Source organism: Equus asinus, chromosome 1 (assembly GCF_041296235.1).
Source record: "Equus asinus isolate D_3611 breed Donkey chromosome 1, EquAss-T2T_v2, whole genome shotgun sequence".
NCBI lineage: Eukaryota > Metazoa > Chordata > Mammalia > Perissodactyla > Equidae > Equus > Equus asinus.
In genome coordinates this window covers 187,776,920-187,798,589 of record NC_091790.1, presented here as the reverse complement: position 1 = coordinate 187,798,589, position 21,670 = coordinate 187,776,920, and the positions used below count along the sequence as shown (strand labels likewise).

The window sequence follows — 21,670 nt, the reverse complement described above, 5'->3', positions numbered from 1 at the left end:
GACAAAAAACCCCAACAGCAGCAACAATAAATAATAATATTGGCTGGCACTTATTTAGCATTTACTAAGAACTTGGCATCCTTCTAAGCACTTTACACATATGAACTCTTTTAGTCCCAACAACAATTCTGTGGGTAGGTACTGTAATTATTCCCATTCGAGAGATGAAATACTGAGGCAGAGAGCTTAAGGAACTTGCCCATGGTCAAGCAGTTGATGAGGGTAGAGCCAGAACTGAGCACAGATCGACTGTTTTGGAGTCTCTGCATCTATTACCATGTCTCTCTAAATCATTTGAAATATTTTTCAGGTTTCTCATTTGCTCTTTAACTCCACTGCCTCTCCTTTGGGCTTTACAGCCAGACAGACTCAGCTTCTAGTGCACGCACTCAGACTCCCATTCTCTGTGACCTTACCCACGTTATGAACCTTTCTGAAGCCCCATTTTCTTGTCTGTAAGGGTGGAAGTATCTAATCTTCAGAACTGTTGTGACTGACTAGATGAGTTAATGACTATAAAGTCCCTTCCACAGTGACTATGTACTTTACTTAGTTTGTATTTCCATTCTAGTCCAGATCCTTATTACTTTGCATCATTTCTGTACTAGATCATGGAGGCTCAGGTGGGAAAAATTAAGACTGGCTGCTGGCTACAAATTCACGGGACACCTGGTTAGGTGAGCAGCATCCGTATCTGGCCAGCAGAGTGGCTGATGTGCACTGGAAAAGTAGAGTGACAGTACTCACTTGATCAACAGACATGAGGGAAAGGCCTATATACAGACATCATGCTAAATGCTGAAGATAATTATGTGGAAAAAGACAGAGTAACTTCCTTCAGAAGCTCAGAGTTCAGTAACACACATGAGAATCACTCTGGGCCATTTTTCAAACTGCTCTTGCCTAGGCCCAGTGCTCAGTGGGCCTAATGTGGGAAATCCAATAAGTGTGTTGAAATCTCCCCAAATAACTCTGATGTGAACCCACAGTTGAAAAACAATGTTTTAGGGAGAAAAAGACACATAAACCAATAATTGATCAAATAATATATAATAAAAAAATCTTAAATTGCAATACAATGGAATAAACACCAGAATAGAGTTATGCATAATAAACTATAGGAGCACATAATAAAAGCTCTCAATTGCTGAATGCTCTCTAGGAACCAGATACTTTAGATATTTTACAAATGTTCTTTTGTATCTCTTCAGTATTTAACAATGAATATATCTATGCTCACTAAACCAAGAGGGTGGGTCACAACATAGTTTCAAGAGGCAGACCAGGAGACAAGCTTGCATGGAGCTTGCAGAGTTTTCCTGGGCAGAGGCCCTTGGCTCTTCTGAGGTTCAAAGTTAGTTAGCAGGCAAAGGCAGCAAGGCACTCTCAGCTAGGCTCTCATTCCTGCAGGGCCCTGGGCTCTGGCTACACAGGAAACCTGATGGGCTTCATGAGCCATCACAGCCCCTGGCGTCTAATCTCTGCTATTTAGCACAAGGGACCACAGAGATCTTAAAATTCCACTTTGATGATGTCATCCTCCTCACCAAAACCTTTAGTGCTCCTTTACTTAATATGAGAAGTTTTCAAAACTCACCTTTTCTACCCATTCCTACCCAAGTACTCTAGTCATTTTATTTATTTATTTATTTTGAGGAAGATTAGCCCTGAGCTAACATCTGTGCCTATCTTCCCCTATTTTATATGTAGGACGCCTGCCACGGTGTGGTTTGATAAGCAGTGTGTAGGTCCTCGCCTGGGATCCAAACTGGTGAACCCTGGGCCACCGAAGCGGAACATGAGAACTTAACTGCTGCACCACCGGGCTGGCCATTCTAGTCATTTATTTTGCGTCACATTCCCATGCATCACATCCATCCATGCTGCCTACTGCGGGCTCATCATGTTCAGTGTCTGGAATTACCTCATCCATCCAACAAACATACTGAGGGCCAACGAGGTGTCCAGCCCTGTGCCAGACCTCATTTCTGCCATCAACAATTCCAAGCTTATCCCTATGTCACTCTTTCTTCATGCTCTGGCATGAGTTCTTGGTCTTCTAAGGTGAAGTGGTAAAAGGGGGGCCCTGAGGATGGTTACACCTTCTCCTAATAAAAACATGCTTGTGTCTTACATCAATTGGGCCTCTAAGATTAGAAGATGTTCTTTCATTTGTATTCTCTACCAGGGAGAGAGGCCAAAAAGATGAATGAACTGATGCCAAATTGGAACAGACAGAAACTTCAAAAAACTGCAATTTCCATTCTTAAAATGACTATTTGGGGACATATAAGCTGCTGGTTGTACCTCAGGACAAAGAGGATGAGCAAAGAGAGAAGCACTCAGCTTGGAGGTAGCAGGCTAATGGACCAACTGCCTGATTGCTAATGCACACGCAGTAGAGAATTCACAACTGAGTTTTCCTTTAAGCCCCAAGGGGTGTGACTAATTAAGAAAAAGACTTCTAGTCCTCATTTCCCTCTTAGGAAACCTCTCTTTATCCAAAGCATGTAACATGACATCATTATACAGTATAGTCTTTCTCTCCAGAGAGAGGTGCTCACAGGAAGGTAAGATGTTTTTGACCTTTGCTCAGATCTCTACACTCCCAGTGGATGCTCAGGTTCTCATGGTAAACTTGGAAAACAAACTGACTCTCAGCAGAGGGCATTGTGAGCTTATGGATTTGATCATTTCTGTAAAAGATATCTGCTGAGACAGAATCAGATTGCAATGTTTCCCTGCTCCCTTCCTCCTTCCCCAATGTTATATCATTTTGGATCATTTGAATTGTATATGGTTTTCTATTTAAGTCAGTCATTTGCTGGCAGCAAAACTAGAACATTTCCTGTTTTTCCTCTCACTGTAATCAGGATTTGGCTGTCCAAATTAGGACTGCCCTAATTACTCCTCAGCAGGTGCCAATCCGGGGGAGGGCACTAAATGGGAAGAGAGGAAGTAAGGACACTTTGCGTCTTCAGACTCATAGAATAAGAAAACACTTTTTCCCTAGCCTGAAAAACCTGATTAAGTAACAGGCAACAGGCACCATGGGTCTATATGTGTGTGGGTGCGTGAATGCGCATTGTTGTATAACAACCGTATAAATGATTTTCTGTTTAATCCCCTTCAAAGCTTCATAGAATCAGGTAAATTCATCCTAGACCGGTAATGCAGCACCTGTGTAGATGACTACAGATATTACCCTGTATGTGGAATGATCTGACAGTGGGCACCAATAAGTGGACCCCATTCCAAAGAATTTAGCCAGGAGGGATATCAATGTGGTATAGTCTCTTGAGGCAAGGAATCAAGATCTCTTGATGACCACAATATGTCAAGAACCAAACGCAATGGCTATGTTCCAAGAAGAAGCAGGACAAGGGAGCTAGAGTTTCACTGTTTGGGCAAAATGGCGACATATAAATGACAGAGAAATAACTCAATTCCTATAGACCATGGTGAACAAAACTATTCATGTCCCTGCCTAAAGCCAGTCACGCCACTTGTGCATTACAGCCCACCCCTACTCATTAGCCGAAACCATAATTTCAGCAATTTGCCCTTTTCTCTCCTACATCAATAATTTTCCCTCTCATCTAAATAATTTTCTTCAAATACAAACATGCATTTATTTCTATTTAAAATGACACATAAAACACAAAAAACCTTTCATATGACCTAAATTCTCCAGCTACTATCCCATTTCTTTGTTCTCTTTTGCTGCAAAACTCACTGTATAAGTTTTGCCTATATTTACAATTTCTGTACTCCCAATTTCTTTTTTAAGCCCACACCAATCCAGTTTTCACTCCTACTATTCCATAGAAACAACACTAGTGATGATCACAAATGACCTCCACATTGTTAAATTTATTAATCAATACTCAGTTCTAATGCTGACTGACCAGCAGCATTTGGACAGCTGATCGCTCTCCTCCATCCATTTTCTTGGTTTCCAGGACACCACATTCCCTTGATTTTCCTCCTACTTCACTCATTGCTGCGTCTCAGTCTCCTTTGCTGATTTCTCCTCATCTTGCAAACTTCTTAAAGTCCATGGTCATCTTCTCTGTCATATTTACACTCACTCCTATGGAGATTTCATCTAGTCCATGGTTTTAAATACCATTTAATATATACTATTCATCTATCAATGGCTGCCAAATATGTACCTCCAGGCCAGACCTCTCTCCTTTTGATATATATTCAACTGCCTACTCCCTATCTCCATGTGGATGTCTAACAGCCTCTCCAAATTTAAATCCTGATCTATTTGCTCTCAAACCTGCAGTGTTCTCTCTCAATAGCTGGCAACTCCATCTTTTCACCATTCAAATGAAAAATCTTAATATCATTTTTGACATCTTTCTATCTTTCACACCCTATATCCAATCTGGCTGGGAATTCTGTTGACTGGCCCTTCCAAATATATTCAAAACTCAACCAATTCTCACCATCTCTGCTGCTACCAACCAGTATGAGCTGTTTTCATTTCTCACCTGGATGACCACAATAGCTCTTAAATTGGTCCCCCTGCTTATATCCTTTTCCCCGACAGACTATTCTCCACACTTACACTTTCAACTGTAACTAAGATCATGCTGCACGTAGGTACAATTCCTGCAATGGCTCCCCATTTCAGTCAGTGTAGAACTCAACATCCCTATAGTGGCCTACAAGGCCCTACATGGTCTGGCTTTCTACCCCTCCTCCTTGCTCACTTTACTTCAACCACTCTGGCCTCCCTGCTGTCCCTGAAGTGTCACGCAGAGTCCTGCCTTACGGCTTTTGCCTTCTGCCAGGACACTCTTTCCAGATATCTTATCTAACTACCAAAGCTCCTTTGTACCTTTCGTCAAACCTCAACTTGCCACGGCCTATCTGGGGCACCCTATTTAAAACTGCAACCTCCTTCACCTACATTCCAGAGTCTACTCACCCTACTCTATTTCTTTTTTCCACAGTACTTATCATCTTCTCAAATTCTTTATAACATAGTTATGTATTATATTTATTTGTTGTCTATCTTCTCTCTCCCATGTCCCAAAGAATGTAAATTCCATCAAAGTAGATATTTTTTTTTGTTTGGTTCTTTGATATATCTACAAACTCTTGTATAAGTACTCAATACACATTTGTTGAATGAATGAAATCTTAGAAATCAAATAAATAAGTTATTTTAAGGATGGAGCAATCAACTGCGTCAACAGTTACTGAAGATTAAAGAATATTCTGACAGGTTTAATAAATTTAGGCAAGGACCTTGGAGTACTGAAATAATTCAAACCACTGATGACAATCTTAGAAATATCTTGGTAGACAGCAAAAAATGCCTAAGAGCAAATGCCCTAAAAGAGAAGAAGGTAAATTACAGAAGTTGGGTGAGTTTGGAATTATAGGCAAAATTCTATTAAAGACAGTTTGTGAACAATTAGGAAGTGGTATTCACTAGGAGCGAGGATGATCACGCAAAGAACAAGTCACGTGACTTTCCCTTTCTTAATTGGGTTGAATGAAGAAATGGTAAATTTGGCTGATGGTCAAGAGACGTTGTTTCCAAGTGTGATTTGTAAACTTGTGTCCAAGACACAAGTTCTTAAGAAAAGTTTCTGCAGAGCAGGGAGTAGTGAGTCCTAAAAGTAAAGGGATGGGAGGACCTAGTATAGTCCATAGCTGGCTTGCATATGCCCATCTTAGGGAGACGTGAGGGAAGGTTAGCTGCATTAAAAGTATCAGGACTGGGAGAACACGACCAAGAAATCTCAAACCTCTTAGAGGGCAGATGATGAAATATAGGAGGTAATGTCATGAATGGTGGTAAAGGTAATCTTAGTCATCATCATTACTGTCATTATCAAAATAGCAGCTAATCATTTGGGGAGAGCTCACTATTTGGCTAAAAACAATTCTAAAAGACTAACATCTTCAAAACAAACTTATGAGGGAAGAACTTATTATCCATCCCTTTTTGCAGATGATAAAACTAAGGCACAGAGAGACAAAGTGTTCAAGGTCATATAACCGATAGATAGAAAAGCTCATATTCAGATTATGGCTGCAGAGCCTGCCCTTGAGCTACAGTCCGGGTTCACAGTCAGAAAAACACACGGACTCCTGCAGTACTGAGTAATATATGGATGTCAATCTCAAAGGAAGTCTTGAGAGGTATGCCCCTCAAATTCTCAACTTAGCCCTGTCCTAGTGTACATTCTTTTCAATGACATACATAAAGAAACTAAAAGATTGCTTATAAAATCAAAATGACAGGGAATTTGGAGGAATAGCTAAGATTTTCTGATGACAGATGAAGATTCAAAAATATCTCAATAGACTGAAATGATGAGCTGAAAATAACATTAAATTTAATGGTTTTTTTTTAAAAAAAACTCTACAAATACAACATAGAAAAGATAAAGCTAATTGTGACTAGTATTCTTCTTATATTCCTTACGCACTACAACCAACCAATGGCCACGTCCTAAAATTTATCTCCTAATGTCTCTTGATCTGTCCCCTCTCCTCCACCTCCTTTGCCTCTCTAATTTAGGCACTCATTGCCTCTCTCCCCTCTGCCTCCACACTCTTGTCTTTCCAATCCATCTTACACAAAGCTCAGAAAAATCTTCCTAGAGCACAGGTCTATACCTGGTAGTCCCTGCTTACTCACCTTCAGTGGTTCCCCACTAATCTGAAATTTAGGCTTCCCTAATTTAAAAAGGCCAACTTCCTTGAGCCTGGCATTCAAGATTCTCCATTTTGGCTCAGGCTTCCTTTCCACAACCCAAATATTCGACATTTGTTTTTCCTTTTCCTAGTCTTCCTCACCTCCTTGACACTGCTCTGGTTCCTTTCTTCCTTCAGTTCCTTAAGCTTAAATCCTGTCTAAATTCTCCTCACTTTTCACACGACCTAGTTCCTATCCTTCACCAAGCCTTTGTTGTCCTTCTTAAGTACTTTCTTCCTCCTGGAGCATGTCATCTTTATGTATCTTACCACATTTTCTGCCATACATTAATGCTGTGGATATCCACGTCCTATTTCTTTGTCCCTGTTTCTCTTTCTATCCTCTACCAAGAATGTAAGCTCATTAAAGGTATAATCTGTGACTGATTGGCTTCTTTATTCCCACACACTCACAGAGTGTCTTGGATCTGATAAAGGCTCAATAAATATCTGACAAATGCAATGATTGGATATAAGAAGAAGCACTGTGTCCAGCACTGGGTCCCACACAAGGAAGGCAATGGTTTTGCTCAAGTACAAAGAGCACACCTGGAACGCGAGGCTCAGTTTGGAGTAGTCCTTTTTAAGACAGACACTGTCAGACTAATGGGCAACAGAGATAGAAGACTGGGATGGTTTGCAGAGCCAGGACATATCAGAACCCAAGAGTGTTCAATCTAGTAAAAAATGAAAAAAAAACTAAATGGACCAGGATAGCTATCTTCACATATCTGAAGGGCTTTCATGTGTAAGGATTAAACTGATTTGGAATCACTCCATAAAAAAGGACAATGTCCAATGGGTACAGGAATATCATTTCCAAACAAGAGACTGTTCAACAATGACCAGTCTGCTTTGTGGATGCAGTGAGCTTCCCATAACTTGACATGTTGAGAGGCAGGATCATAAACAATGAGGAAAAGATCACCTACAATAAATCAGATGCCAAGCTATATGAAGTTAAAAGGTTTCTTTCAAAATAACAAGAACAACAATAATATATAAAGGGCGATCAGTGGGATTTAGATTCTAGAGTCAACTCTACCGTAACTTGGGCAGGTTATGTAACATCTCCCCACTATAATTAATATTCACTGGCATTATTATTTGTTAGAAATTATTGGTTGGCCATAATGAAATATGAGGAAAAGAAGATATGACTTGCTTTTTAAAAAAAACTTAAAATTCAATGGAGTTAAACATAAACATAACTGTAAAATTAAAATGCAATGTTATTAAAATGCAACTGATCTTAAAATATTTTAAATTTTTTTAATATTTAAGCTTTAATATTAAAAATATGCCATTTGATTCTCATTTGGTACATGTGACATCGGTACAACCACTTTGGTTTTGTAAGGCTGAAAATATAATACTCTGTGGCCCAGAAATTCCAATCTTAGACAACTAACCAAGAGCAGTGGCTTTTAACAGTTTTATTTGTATATCCCTTAAAGGAACTTTGAAAAACTATATTCTCCTTTCCACATTTTTAAACTGACATTTAGTATTTTTCATCATGAGCTTAAATGGTCACAAAAGATATAATTTTGGCATATTATAAATACTGACACTTTAAAATCACTATTTTAAATGTATCCAATGGAATTTCAATACCATAGGGATTTGATACCCACCATTACACATTTAAAACATATATGAATAAGCTCTTCTTTAACAGTTGGGTATTTTTCATTTTTCTCTTGAATTTGTATTTCTATTTCACTTTCTCACTAAATTTTATCTTAATGGAATACATGTTTAAGCTAGAAAGTATTTTACTAACTACTCTATTGTAGTTTTCTGCAAAAAACTGTACAAAATAAAATCTAAAAAGTTAAATTAACATTTTCTGTTACCACAAGACTAAATTTTAACATATTTTTGTTTGAATTGCTGTTATAATTATTATTTGGTACCCAAGTGATTATAGCACAATTATTGATTATATATATGATTTAAACCTAAATATTTTAAAATTTTCAATGAATAATTATTGAACAGAAAAAGTAAAATATTGGGAGTGCATCTCTCAGGGAGGTGGTTGGGTTTCTTTTCTTTAATTGGTTCATGTCACTGTGGATAAATGTTAGTTACGGCTGGAATAAAGGTGGTTAAGCCTTAATCTATGTTGTATTCCTCAGCCAGATTCATCTTTCTTAAACAGTGCTTCCTGGCTCACTTATAATGACTCTTTATCATCATCTTACATAACATCTAAATTTCCAAGTCTTATTTTTTAAGACCCTTTGTTATTTGGTCTTGCTTTTCCTATTCAACATTAGCTCCTATTACCTTCTACTACGAACCCTGTTCCATTCAGATGTCCTCCGCATTTCCCCCCTCTGAATCTCCGGCAGCTACGTGTGTGCCTCCTCTCCATCCCTGCAAGGCCTTTATTTATTCCTTCCACCTCCCTAAATCTCATTCATCTTTCTAAGGTCCAGCACATAGCTCACCTTCTGTGAAATCTTTCCTGACTCCAAACACCTTTCTCTTTCTTTCCCTCTTGGGTTTTATTCCTTCTGCTCTTATATTCTGTATTGTGCAAGTACTGCCTGATTATGTACTGTACTTTACCTATCTATCCTTAATTATGTATCACACAAATTTAGTATTTTATTATGCATTTGTTTCTTCCCTAATTGTTTCAGGTCTTGACAACCAGACCATAATTTGTTCCTATTATTAGCTTTTTACAGGAAGTGCTATGATCCTTTTTATGAGCTCAAAGAGATTTCTGAACCCAGAGACACGAAATGAGAGGGAAAACTAAAGGTTTTCAAGTTTATAACAATGGCTTTTCATTTCCACTGATGCTGAAAACAGGTTTGACTGTCCTTTCATGACAGCAGGAAGGGTACACATCAAACGTCAGGAGGAACACATTTGTAAGAACTAAAAAGAAATCACATCATAGATTATTATGGGTTATAAAGAGCTCAAAATTGCTTTACTTTAAAGATCTTTTAGAATCACAAGATGGACTAATCCAGGTCTAGAATTTTCTAGAGGAAGACCTATCTTGCAATCCTAGCCTTTCATGAAAATCAAGCCTGACACCTCCTCTACGCCAGCCAATGGCAGTCCTCAGTAGCTCTGCCCCGTTGTCTCCTTCATTCCCTCTGCCGGTATGACTATACAGGCATCTAGGAGACTATTTCTGTGGCACGTGTTCTTGTCAGGCCCCTTGACACACTCGAGAGTGGTCCTTTTCTATAATGGTGGACAGTCAGGCTACGAAGCCAATATCACCAACTGGAACAATCATCAAGTTCTAAAGTGACTTTGCTTAGCTCCCCACAGAAGCTCTACCTGTAGGCCGCAGTGCAAGTGTCCTTATATTCCTGGAGTTTCACACACACCATGTTGAGGAACTGATCTGAGTAGGCACTCAAGTCATGCATCAGGTTCATGAGGTCTTGCACTGTCTTCTCCACAATGATTGTGCTCTGGAAAAGAACACAAAGAGAGAGGCCACAGAAATCATGAGTTTTTCTCTCTCAACGTGTAGGACAAGGAAGGACAACTGAAAGGATGCGATCATCTAAGGCATTTGAGCTTTCCTGGGAGGATGTGACATTTAAAAATACTGATTAAAATCAACAACAAAATAAGTATCTTGCATGGCGCTGGTCTTCCAAAGGCCTGAGAAAGTGTTTTCTGTAAAAGGACATAGGACAGGGATTTTCAAAGTGATTTCATGGAATTCTTGGCATACACACAATATCTCTGTGGCTTTTTTTTTTTTTTTTAAAGATTTTATTTTTTCCTTTTTCTCCCCAAAGCCCCCGGGTACATAGTTGTGTATTCTTCGTTGTGGGTTCTTCTAGTTGTGGCATGTGGGATGCTGCCTCAGCGTGGTCTGATGAGCAGTGCCATGTCCGCGCCCAGGATTCGAACTAACGAAACACTGGGATGCCTGCAGCGGAGCGCGCGAACTTAACCACTCGGCCACGGGGCCAGCCCCTAAAAGCTAATTTTTTTTTTTTTTTTTTTTTGAGGAAGATTAGCCCTGAGCTAACATCTGCTGCCAATCCTCCTCTTTCTGCTGAGGAAGACTGGCCCTGAGCTAACATCTGTGCACATCTTCCTCTACTTTATATGTGGGACAGCACTACAGTATGGTGTGCCAAGTGGTGCCATGTCCGCACCCGGGATTCGAACCGGCGAACCCTGGGCTGCCAGGAAGTGGAACACGTAAACTTAACCACCGTGCCACCAGTCTCTGTGGCTTTTAAGAAAGAAAATACACATTCAGTTGGAGCCTCATTGATCACCTCAAGGGCTCTATTTTGACATTAGGGACCTATGACAAGCAGCACAAAGAAAAAGCCTTCCATGATTTGTTTTAAAAATTTCAAAACCATCAATGTATTAAGAATAACAGCAAACATTTGTATTGTGCCTTACAGCTTGTAGAATGTTTCCACGTACACAGCATATGTTATCCCTCTTGAAACTTACATGATAATCACGATAATCATGAACTTTTACGGGTTCTTACAAGCGCTGAGGACAGCACTAGGCACGCTACATACTTCATCTCATGTAATCCTCGCAATATGCCCACCTACCAGGTGAATCCTATAACCACTCCCAGTTTAACGATGAGGAAACTGGCTTAGAAAAATGAGGTTAAACAAAGCAAGGGCTCCAGGCTTTGCTCTTTTAACTTCACCATTCTGCCTCACAGCTAGACCTGAGTTCTCCTGCCTGTAGCCCAAATGTTTTCTCCAAAGATCAAAGTATTTCCTGGTGTTGTTTTCACTGCAGAAGCAGCGTCCAAACAGACTCAGATATATTTGACAACTGAATTAGAGAAATGCCAAGGGAAAGAATAACAAGCCTACCTTACAGCTAGAGACTGATAGTACTGTGCAGCAAATCAGCGTTATATCTGAAAAGAGGCATATTCAATAAATTCTAAATCTTTGGTTAAGAAAAGACGGAGTTATTTAAACCATTAGTTCATGCTTCTTTCAAAAGGAGCTGAATCACACTGGAGTAAATACGAATCACAGGCTTAGCAGCTTGGAATCCTTTGGTCAGTAAGTGGTTTGTTGAATACGTATTTATTTATATAGAATTACATAAGCTATGGTAGACTTAGCCATAAAAGTAAAAATTAAAATTTTTTTCCTCCAGTTTGACAGTGATCCATGAAAGAATCAAAGGCATTTCATTACGCTTAAATGCAGACTATAGGGTATAGGGTTTGGGTTAATTTTTTTCTTCTAAAAATAAAAAGAATGGATAAAAGTGTACAGGTTTTTGCAACACAATGGACGATCCCCTTGAGTTGTGAGTTTACATGTGAAAGTTTATTCAAGATTATTTGGTTGTAGAGCTTTCTTGTTTTCTTTCCTTCTCTTCTCCTCCCTCCCCACGTATCATAATCAGAAGGTGAAAAAGAAAGAGCAGCTATATTCTGTAAGACAAACCTCACAGGAAACCACATTACAGTCTCTACAGAATCCCCGCAAGTTCCACTTCCCTTTCTGGATTGATTTTAAGATGAAAGCGCTGCAGCTCACGCTGACCCATAATCCCCTTCCTCTGGATTTGTGTGTGAGTGACAGGAATTGATTCTGCTTAGCTACATGTCCCCACGCTGCTAAGAGGAGTCTAAAATCCTCATCCTGATTTGGAACACAGGATATCCTACAACACGTGGGCAGCAATTAATAAAGGAGAGTAGAGTTCAGCCATCCTAACAAAGTCCATTTAAAATCTAAAACACTGCAGGGAAGATGAGCACGGAGACATTACTTGGATAATTAAGAGAGAGGACCTGGTTCTATTCCCAATTATGCCATTGACAGTCAACTCTGGGGCAGGTTTGGAACTGAGTCTTCTAGTAACCAAGGCTAATTTGATGGCTCCACCACTCTACTGGCCCTCACCACTCAGCTATTCAGTTGGTGCATGAGTGCTTTTACACTTAGAGAATACTGCGTAATTGGCCTCAGGTCACCTCAGGTGTGTTTGGCCTTCCTGATTAGAGTATCAGCTTCTCAAAAGTGAGACTGGCATTCTTTTCCTTTTGTCCATCTCCCATCCTCCCCTCCATCACTTGCTTATAATTTCTCAGTATCTTCAGGACAATGCTACTAATAAAAGAAACAATATTAAAAACATTAATACACATAAACAAACCTCTCTGAATGTTGTATGTGTGAGGCATGCTAGACACAGACATCTTTGCATTTTGAAGTCTTTTTGGGTGGATTCAGTTTGGTCTGTCTTTATTCAGTTTGGTCTTTGTTACTCCAGTGCTTTCGTGGACTAGAACTATGACAATCGGAGGGGAAGGGGAGAGTGCAAGCACACAGGAATATTCCCTGGTGATAGAGGTTTTGGGGTAAGCAGGAAGTACCTGTTGGGAATGATTAGAATGCCATGGTTTAATTCGAATGGCTGTGCTCAACACAGGGCCTGAGTGATGCTGTATGATTACATACAATTTTCCACCTATTCGGTTGGTTTACCTTGTCATGGTAGCACTCTGGATAATCAATCACTACATTCTCTTCAAAGAAAATGACACTGTAGTTTGCCAAATGATGGGTAAAAAAAAGTTCCCATTTTTCAAGAATTTAGAACAATTTCCAATCAGTGGCTCTGACAGATAAACGTTGAAAATATCAAATTTCTAACAAGGTCAATCTTATTTTTATTCATTTGATCTCTTTGGCATCACAAATGATTTACTGACTCATTATTAATTTTGGGATTTGCCAATGTCGAATATAATGATTTCATAATAAGTAAAACCCTGATTTTATTCATTTCTATTAAAGATTTCACAAGTGATTGATATTTGTTTAGAAACAACTCAATTCTCATTTCTTGCAACTTATTACCAGGTAATAAAGTCTGGGCATGACATGAAAAATGATAAGAGAAAAAAAAATCCCATGATAGTTGATGCAACAAAAAAAGCATCACTAGGAAAAATAAATGATAAATAAAAGTTTATTACAGAGATATGCCAGTAATCTCAAATAAGAGGGTCTCTAAGGATGAGCTCTTTGGTTTTACACTTTTAAGCAATTTAAGGAAAGAATGAATGAAGATGATTGGACCTTTGAGACCTGTCCACTGTTTGCCAAAATAGGGCTCTGCTGCACGATACTAATATTAATATTATGGGAAATTGGCTACAAGTCAAATAATTTGGAAAATGCTGAGTTAAAGAAAACTCAAGTGGTTTCTTCACTAGAGGACTTCAGAAACTTTTAATATGCTAATGTCATTGCGACTCTTAAAGAGGCAAATGAGGTTTTCAATCTTCCCCTAACTATTGAAGTAAAGAGAAGACTTTTCACAGCACATCTTTTCACATCTACTAGAACAGTGTTTCCAGAACATGGTTTGGGAACAACTCTCCCCAGTTTTCTGGTTTTACTGATGAGGATGCCAGGCCCAATGACATGCTGGAGGGTACATAGAGTCCTGGCAGGAAGAGGGTGAGAAGCCAGGTCTCCCTTGTCAGTCCATGCCCTTTCCTACACGCCAATCATTTTAAGCTCTGGATCCTGCCTAACTCTCCAGCCTTCTCTCTAGCTTCACTGGGCATGCCCACTCTGTGCTCCAACCACACTAAACTACTAATCATTCCTTGACTGCACCAGGCTGCTTCCTGCCTCTGTGCCTTTGAGCTTCCCAATCTCTGTGTCTGGCATGCCCTTCCTAGCTCAGGCCTCTCTCATTCTTCAAGAGTCAGCTCAAGGGTTATCTGTTCTGATTTAAATGCCCTCGTCTGTGCTACCAGAACACCCTGGGCATAATTTTAGCCCAAGTCCTAAATGGACATGGCAACCACTGCTTCACTTGACTGTCTCTTTTGCTTGACTATAAATTCCTTTTGATCAGTTTACCTAAGATGCAACATATCTGGCATATTGCAGGTGCTCAATAAATGTTTATTAGCTCAATTGATACAATGTATAGCACATTCAGAGGAGGGTGAAAAGACAGATTTAGGGGATAATTATAATGCAAAATAGTGGGTTAAAAGCCTGATTTGTTAAGATAGAATCAGATCACAGCCACTTTCTTACTACATTACTACATGGGAATTATTTTAATTCCCATGGTTCTAAAGACTGAACATTTACTGTGTCTAAAGGTCTTAGATTTTTCTAAAAAATATTCCTAATTTCACCTGAATGGATTATTTTCTATAATGGCAATCCAGTATATATACAATGAAATGTGCTAATTTTAAAGTTTTAAGTCATATAAATAAACTCACAACTCAGAAAAACAAAAACAAAAAACTTTAGTTCGGAGAATGCAGTCTCCCTGGAGCATAGATGGTGCAAAGGACCTAAGGTTCTGAGAAACTGCTTGAGGAGGAATTCGGAAGAGAACATTGAGTAAATCCGTCCATCATTCAGAGACACTCCACCACCACTGCACACACATACCAGCAATTGTGGAGGAGGGGGACTTCACAAATGTTTGATGATGACAATAATGTTTCTGTTTATTGGGACATATTCAAATACTAGTCAGTAAAACTTGTCATACTATATTGTCCTTCCAGCTACTATCAGCTCCAAGTTGTAGTTGGCTGTAAATGATAATAACTACAGCAATAAGAGAATCCAAAAGGACATCTACTTTCTGTTTTTTAATCTCTGTTTTAATTTGTGTGATGTTTAAAATGCTCTGGATGGGCATGCTCCTTTAATCAGCCAGCTGGTAAAAGGCTATGTATCCAGGTGCCACTATTCTCCTCCAAATCATTCTCCACCCCGCAAGCAAAGGGATCTTTTAAAAAAGTTCTATCTCCCATAGAAATGAGTGCTTATGTCCATCAAAGTACATGCACACAGGTATTCATACCAGTTTTATTTATAATAGCAAAAAGAAAAAATAAAAGTGGTCCTCAAGTCCATCAGTAGTTGAATGGGGAAAGAAATCGTGGTATATTTATATGGTGGAATACTGCAGAGCAATGAAAAAGGACGAATTATTGCTACACATGATGACATGCGTGAATCTTGCAGACCATATGCTGAATGAAAGTAGTCAGACAGAAAGGAGCACAACTGTATGGTTTTGTTATTATTGTAGTTCAGTAACAGGCAAAAGCAATCTCTGGTGATAGAAGTCAGAATAGTGGCTACCCTTGGAGGAGGCGGGTCCTGACTGGGAAGGAGAGAACCTTCCAAGTGCTGAAAATATCTTGCTTGGGTAGCTGTTGCATGAGTAAAAACATGTGAAAATTCTTTGGCCTTAAGATGTGTACTTTTCAGTTTGTCAGTTTAATTTCAAAAGAAAAATTTTAAGTTCTATCTGATTATGTCTCTCACCAACTCCAAACTCTTTAATGCACTAGGCTCCACATTTTTCAGATAACCCATAAGGCCCTTCATGACTTGGCTTCTATCTACCCCTCCAGTCTCTTCGTCGACCATTTTCCCCTTGCCTCTCTAAGATCTGGTACATGGGGCTTCTTCAGTTCTTCATTCCCATTTCAGGCCTTGCATTTGCCTGCAAAGTTTTGTCCTTTGTCTTCCTTTCCTGGGGTACTTTTTCTTATCTTTCAGGTCTCAGCTAAAAGCTCCTTTCTGTTAAAAGACTCTCCCTAGCTCCTATTAGGTCCTCCTGTTAGAAACACCTGGAAAATCCCCCCCACCCCCATTTGGTTCTCTTTCTCTGGAGAACCCAGATTAATACACTTTTGCTGGGGAAGGGGGAGATAAGGACTGGGGGGGACATCTGGTTGGTGGTTACATGCATGCATGTTAAATCTCAATTTTAAACAATTTATGTCGAACCATTATACAAATGAATAGGCATAGGCACTCCGTCAAAAACTTGTCTGAGAATACCATCTGTAAGTATATAAGTATTCTATTATAATGGTTTTCACTTATGGTATATTTTTAAAACGTGAAGATGTAACAGTATTGTTGGCAGTACTATTGTAGACCACTAGAGGAGAGCTGTTCAGAAGGATCAGAGGTGCTTGGGGAAAGAGCAGGGAACTTAACTAATTGATTAAATAGATACGTATTTATTAAGTAAATATTTTCTCTGTGCCAAATACCAGGCTAACTGTAGGAGATGAAAAGCCAGATGAGACAAGATTCCTGCCCTCCAGGGATCTTAGATATTAGTAGAAAGAGATAAGTTCACAAATAAGGATAATAAAAAATCATAGGTGCTGTCCTCGGCATCTGTATATTGTACGGTCGAGGTACAGAGGAAAAAGGAGTTAATTGGATTGGAGTGGAAGGGTGGGGGGAAGCGGTGAGAAAGAGGAAGTTATAATTCAACTGAGTCCTAAAAGACGAATAGCGACTTGCAGATTGACAAAGATGAAAAAAAGCACTTGAGGTAGATGGAGCAGCATGAGCATGAAGGAGCGTGGGATTCAGGGAATTGCAAGTGGTTCTTCACGGTGGGGTGAAGGGTGTGTGTGAGTGTGTGTGCGTGCGTATGTAGATCAGGAGGGCAGGCTGAGAGAAGCAGTCAGAAGCTAGATCCTGGAGGTCTTTTTATAACATACACATACATAGTACCTAAATATTTTGAATATTCCTCTTTTCTCCTTCTCCAGCAGCAATACAAAAAAGTAATCCAATTGATGTCACTAATCACTAGATGATCCACTCCAAGCATAGGAAGATAATTTCAAAAGGTTCCACTGTTCAGAAAAGACAAATATACAACTAACAGGGAAAGACATTCCGAAGCTCTGTTTGGCACCCTAAAGAGTTAGGTAGAATTTATAAATAGGCATAAACAAAAACTATGAGGTCAAACTTTGGGCAGTCAGAAAAATTATATCCCTTTAGAATGAATATTGGTGATTATAAAATTTATTTGCCAATTAAAAACTGGGAAAACGTCTATGATGATGTAAATTATTAAGACAATTTTTTTTAACATTTTGGGTAGAGGATCATTTATGACTGAATAAAATCTGTGCCTAACATACCCTATAAGCACAGCTGGCTTTTTATGAGGTTTATTTAGGGGTTTGTGATTTCATATTCAAAACAAAACAAAATACAGGAAAGGGGAAAGAACACCACAACAGTTGTTTTTAATTAGACTGTGAGATCCCAGGGGGCATCTTTGTTTCCCTAGCTAATATTAGGTAATAAAGAAATATTTGTTGACTTATATACTTCAAATCAATGTAACTCTATGGCCAGGTTATCAATGCCCCCTGAAATGTAATAGAACCCAGAGAGTGGAAACAGATCAACGAATAGGGAGCATGAGTACTTGTAAGAATATCTCCAACTGCACTCCCCAATACACACATACATACCCCAGATACATATTTAAGGGCACCTTTAAGTTACTATTCTGCAAACTACATAGTGCTACATGTTGGGAGAGACATAGAAATATAATAATAACAACAAGAGCAGCTCTAGTACTTCCTCTGTGCCCAGCAATGTTCTTGGGGTGAAGCATAGTCTCTTTTTCTGGGGGTGACAATAGTCTAGCTGGGATAACATCATTTAGAACAACAAACAAGTGATAGTCCAAGAGAAGATGCAAGTAAGTGCAAAAAACAATGTAGGGGAGTAGGGGTAAGAAGGTGGGGGAGCCTGAACTGGCATCTGGAAGATGGGTGAGGTTTGGATCACACAGAGGAAGAGGCAAGGTATTCAGGCAAGGGAAAAGGTGTAGGCAAGGGCTAGGAATAAGGGATGAGCTGGCCTCATGTAGCAAACAGGAGATAAGTGTGGCTGGAGGAGGGGCTTCCTGTTGAGGAGAAAAGGAGGGAGCCAGCTTGTGGAAGGTCTGAAGGATGGGCTGAGGGCTTCCTCCTGCAGCTGGAGAGAAGCAGGGCAGCGTATTAGGTGGTGGAGCTCAGAATCCTAATTCTAGAGCTGAAAGCAACCACTTGCTATCCACAGTCTAATTCTCTATTTTTTAAAAAAGAAAAACAACCAAAACAAATTATTAAAGGGCCTTTCACAGACACATAGCTAGTTTATGATACTTTAAAATCTAGAATCCAGGTCTCTGAGTTCCCCTTGGCCAAAGCTGATGATTGGAGCATCAAATGGAATAAATTATTGTAGTTGATTATATTTATTGAAAAACATGAAAAATCAATGCAGAGCACAAATCAGAAAAAACTCACTTATCATTTGAGTGACTATTAAATTCTTCTTTGAAAATTGATAGAAAGAAAAAATTATCCATTTACTGTTTTTCCAGTAGGAAGTATATTTCAGGATTATCAAATAGGGAAAGCTCTACTTTAGGGAAGAACGCCAGCTAGAAGGAATAACAGAATTAGAAAATCATTTTGCAGCCCCTAATAAAACAATTGATTCAGGAAAAGATTATCAATTGATACTAAAACAAATAGAAGAAAGTTGACAGGGAAATGAACATTTTTGTAGTGGCTAAGTTACCCCACACAGATTACTTTCTGGTCACACCAGGAAACTGTAACTGCACAATGGAGGGACCAGATGGTCACAACTCTCAGCCAGGGGTCAATCTTAACATCGTTAATGTTAGGAAGCCAGCTCTTACAGGTCTGCAGATGTGATGGAATATGAAATGTAACATCATCTATGATACAGTCTTTCTAAAAATATACGACTTCAACGTAATCAAGCTGTTAGATCTAACTTCAAGTAACAGGAAACAGATGAGGCTGTCAGACAAATGCAGAAGATGGGATTTTCCAGAGTACAACTGGCTGGGTCTGTTCAACATGTCAGCGTCATGAAAAAGGTGACTGTTCTAGATTAAGAGACTTAAGCCACACAATAATTATGGTCCTAGATGGAATCCTAGGTTGGACAAACTAGTCGTAAAGAACATAATTGTGACATTTGGGAAATTTCAAAATGGACTAAATATTAGACGATGTTAAGAACTTATCACTAATGTTGACAATAGTGACAATGCTATTTTCATAATGAAGAAAACACTCTTGCCTTGTAGAGAAGTAATACTAAAGTATTTTGGTATAAAATAGCTTGAAACCTTGCTTTAAACAACTAGAAAACCAGATGAAATATATGAAGTAATAGTTTTCGGACACCGGAGAAGGAAAACAAATGAGGTGAGCTCTACAAATGCCCCACAGCTGGAGTTTCCAGGCCACAATACAGGAATGGGGGACCTAACCAGAGCCTAGAAGTCTTGCTGAGTTGCGGAGACAGAATCTGGAGTTTTGAGAGGTTAAGGCGGCTAGAGTTTTGTGGGGCAAAATACCGGAGAGGCGGGAACTGCACAGAGAGAAGGAGAGGGAGAGGAAGGGAGAGAGAGAGAGAAAGAGATTTCTGTAGCTCTTCAGAAGATCTTTCGCTGAGTATTGATCTGCTCATGTGTGGCAGAAACTACTAAGGCCGGTGAAAGAGCTACCTGAAAAGAGCAGGTGGAACCCCAGCATTCACACAGGGTTAGGAATGGCTCACGCTCCCACTAGCTAGAGTGGAAGAGCCTCCTACTAGACAGGGCATCTGGTAGGGTCCTCTGAAAGGTATTGCCTCATAGTGGGGCCAAACTGGCCTTAGACTAAATGTTGTCCTGGACATGTCTAACAAAGCCTAGAAGCAAACCTTGAAATGATCAGTGTAATTCTAGGTCACTAAAATGTGTCCTAAAATAAAGTTCAATAACATGTAAAGAACTACAACGAAATCCCACACTCAACAATGTCCAGCACACAATCAAAAATTATCTGGGGTGCAAAGTAGGGGGAAAATACACGAAGAGGAGGAAAATCAGTTAAGAGAAACAGACTCAAAAATGACACAGATAATAGAATTAGTAGACAAGGAGGTTAAAACAGCCATTATAAATATCCTATGTTCAACAACATAAAGGAAAACATGAATATGACAAGAAGAGAAAAGGAAGACATGGCATTAGAAATTATCCAAAATAAAACACAGAGAAAAAAGGATGAAAACAATGGAACAGAGAGTCAGTGAACTGTGAGACAATATCAGACAGCCTAATACCCATGTAACTGAAGTTCCCAAAGGAGGTGGGGGACAGAAAAAATAAAATGGCTGAAAATGTTCCAAATTGAGGAAAACTATCAGCCCACAGATCCAAGAAGCTCAACCAACCTCAAACAGATGATAGAAATATAGGAAGACTCATCATAAATTGCTAAAAATCAGTGCTAACTAGAAAAATCTTAAAAACAGCAAAAAAAAAAAAAGAAAAAAAGAAAGAGAGATTTGAAAGGAAAAAAGAATTCCGACCTTTTGATTCATCCCCATTTTGAAGCTCTCTTTATTTCCACATACTGCACATTAGACACATACTGGTGTCAAAGGAAGATGGCCCTGGCTGACACACTGGAGGTGGACTACAGATGTGAGAGTTCATGGCAAAGAGGTTGACTCAAACCCCAGCAGTAGTCGAGGGTGGCTTGGACAGTGGTGACAGGAAGAAAAGAGGATCAAACAGACCAAAAAAGAACAGAGATAAAGACAAAAAAATCAAGAAAGCAAAGTATGATAAAAGCTAAGAAGAGTTTCAAGGAAGTGGAGTAGTGTAAGAACATCTAACTTTTAAGAAATAAACCAACCACTCACAAAATCCTCCAATGGAGAAAGAAGAATCTCCAATGGGAGGACTTAGTCCAGGTAATAGTGTCCTCTGGAATTTTATTTCCCAGTTGTATATTTCTAAATATGCTCTTTTTGCTCAAAGGACGCATGCTCTACAGTCTAGCTATACATACATTAAAAAAAAATCCCTTCAGGGGCTGGCCCCATGGCCTAGTGGTTAAGTTTGGCACACTCTGCTTTGGCGGCCCAGGTTTGGTTTCTGGGTGTGGACCTACACCACTCGTGTATCAGTGGTCATGCTGTGATGGCAGCTCACATACAAAATAGAGGAAGACTGGCACAGATGTTAGCTCAGGGTGAAACTTCCTCAAGTAAAAAGAGGAAGATTGGCAACAGATGTTAGCTCAGAGCAA

General features: G+C 39.4%; 1 protein-coding gene across 4 annotated transcripts in view; it reads right to left on the bottom strand.

Annotated features, from left to right (window-relative positions):
- Positions 1–21,670, bottom strand: part of EXOC4 (exocyst complex component 4) — a 736,472-nt gene that overhangs the window by 146,246 nt on the left and 568,556 nt on the right. For all 4 annotated transcript variants that reach the window (XM_044746180.2, XM_044746218.2, XM_044746246.2 and 1 more), the window contains one exon: positions 10,042–10,178. In XM_044746180.2, coding sequence (XP_044602115.1) covers positions 10,042–10,178 — 137 coding nt within the window. The remainder of the gene's footprint in view (positions 1–10,041; positions 10,179–21,670) is intronic.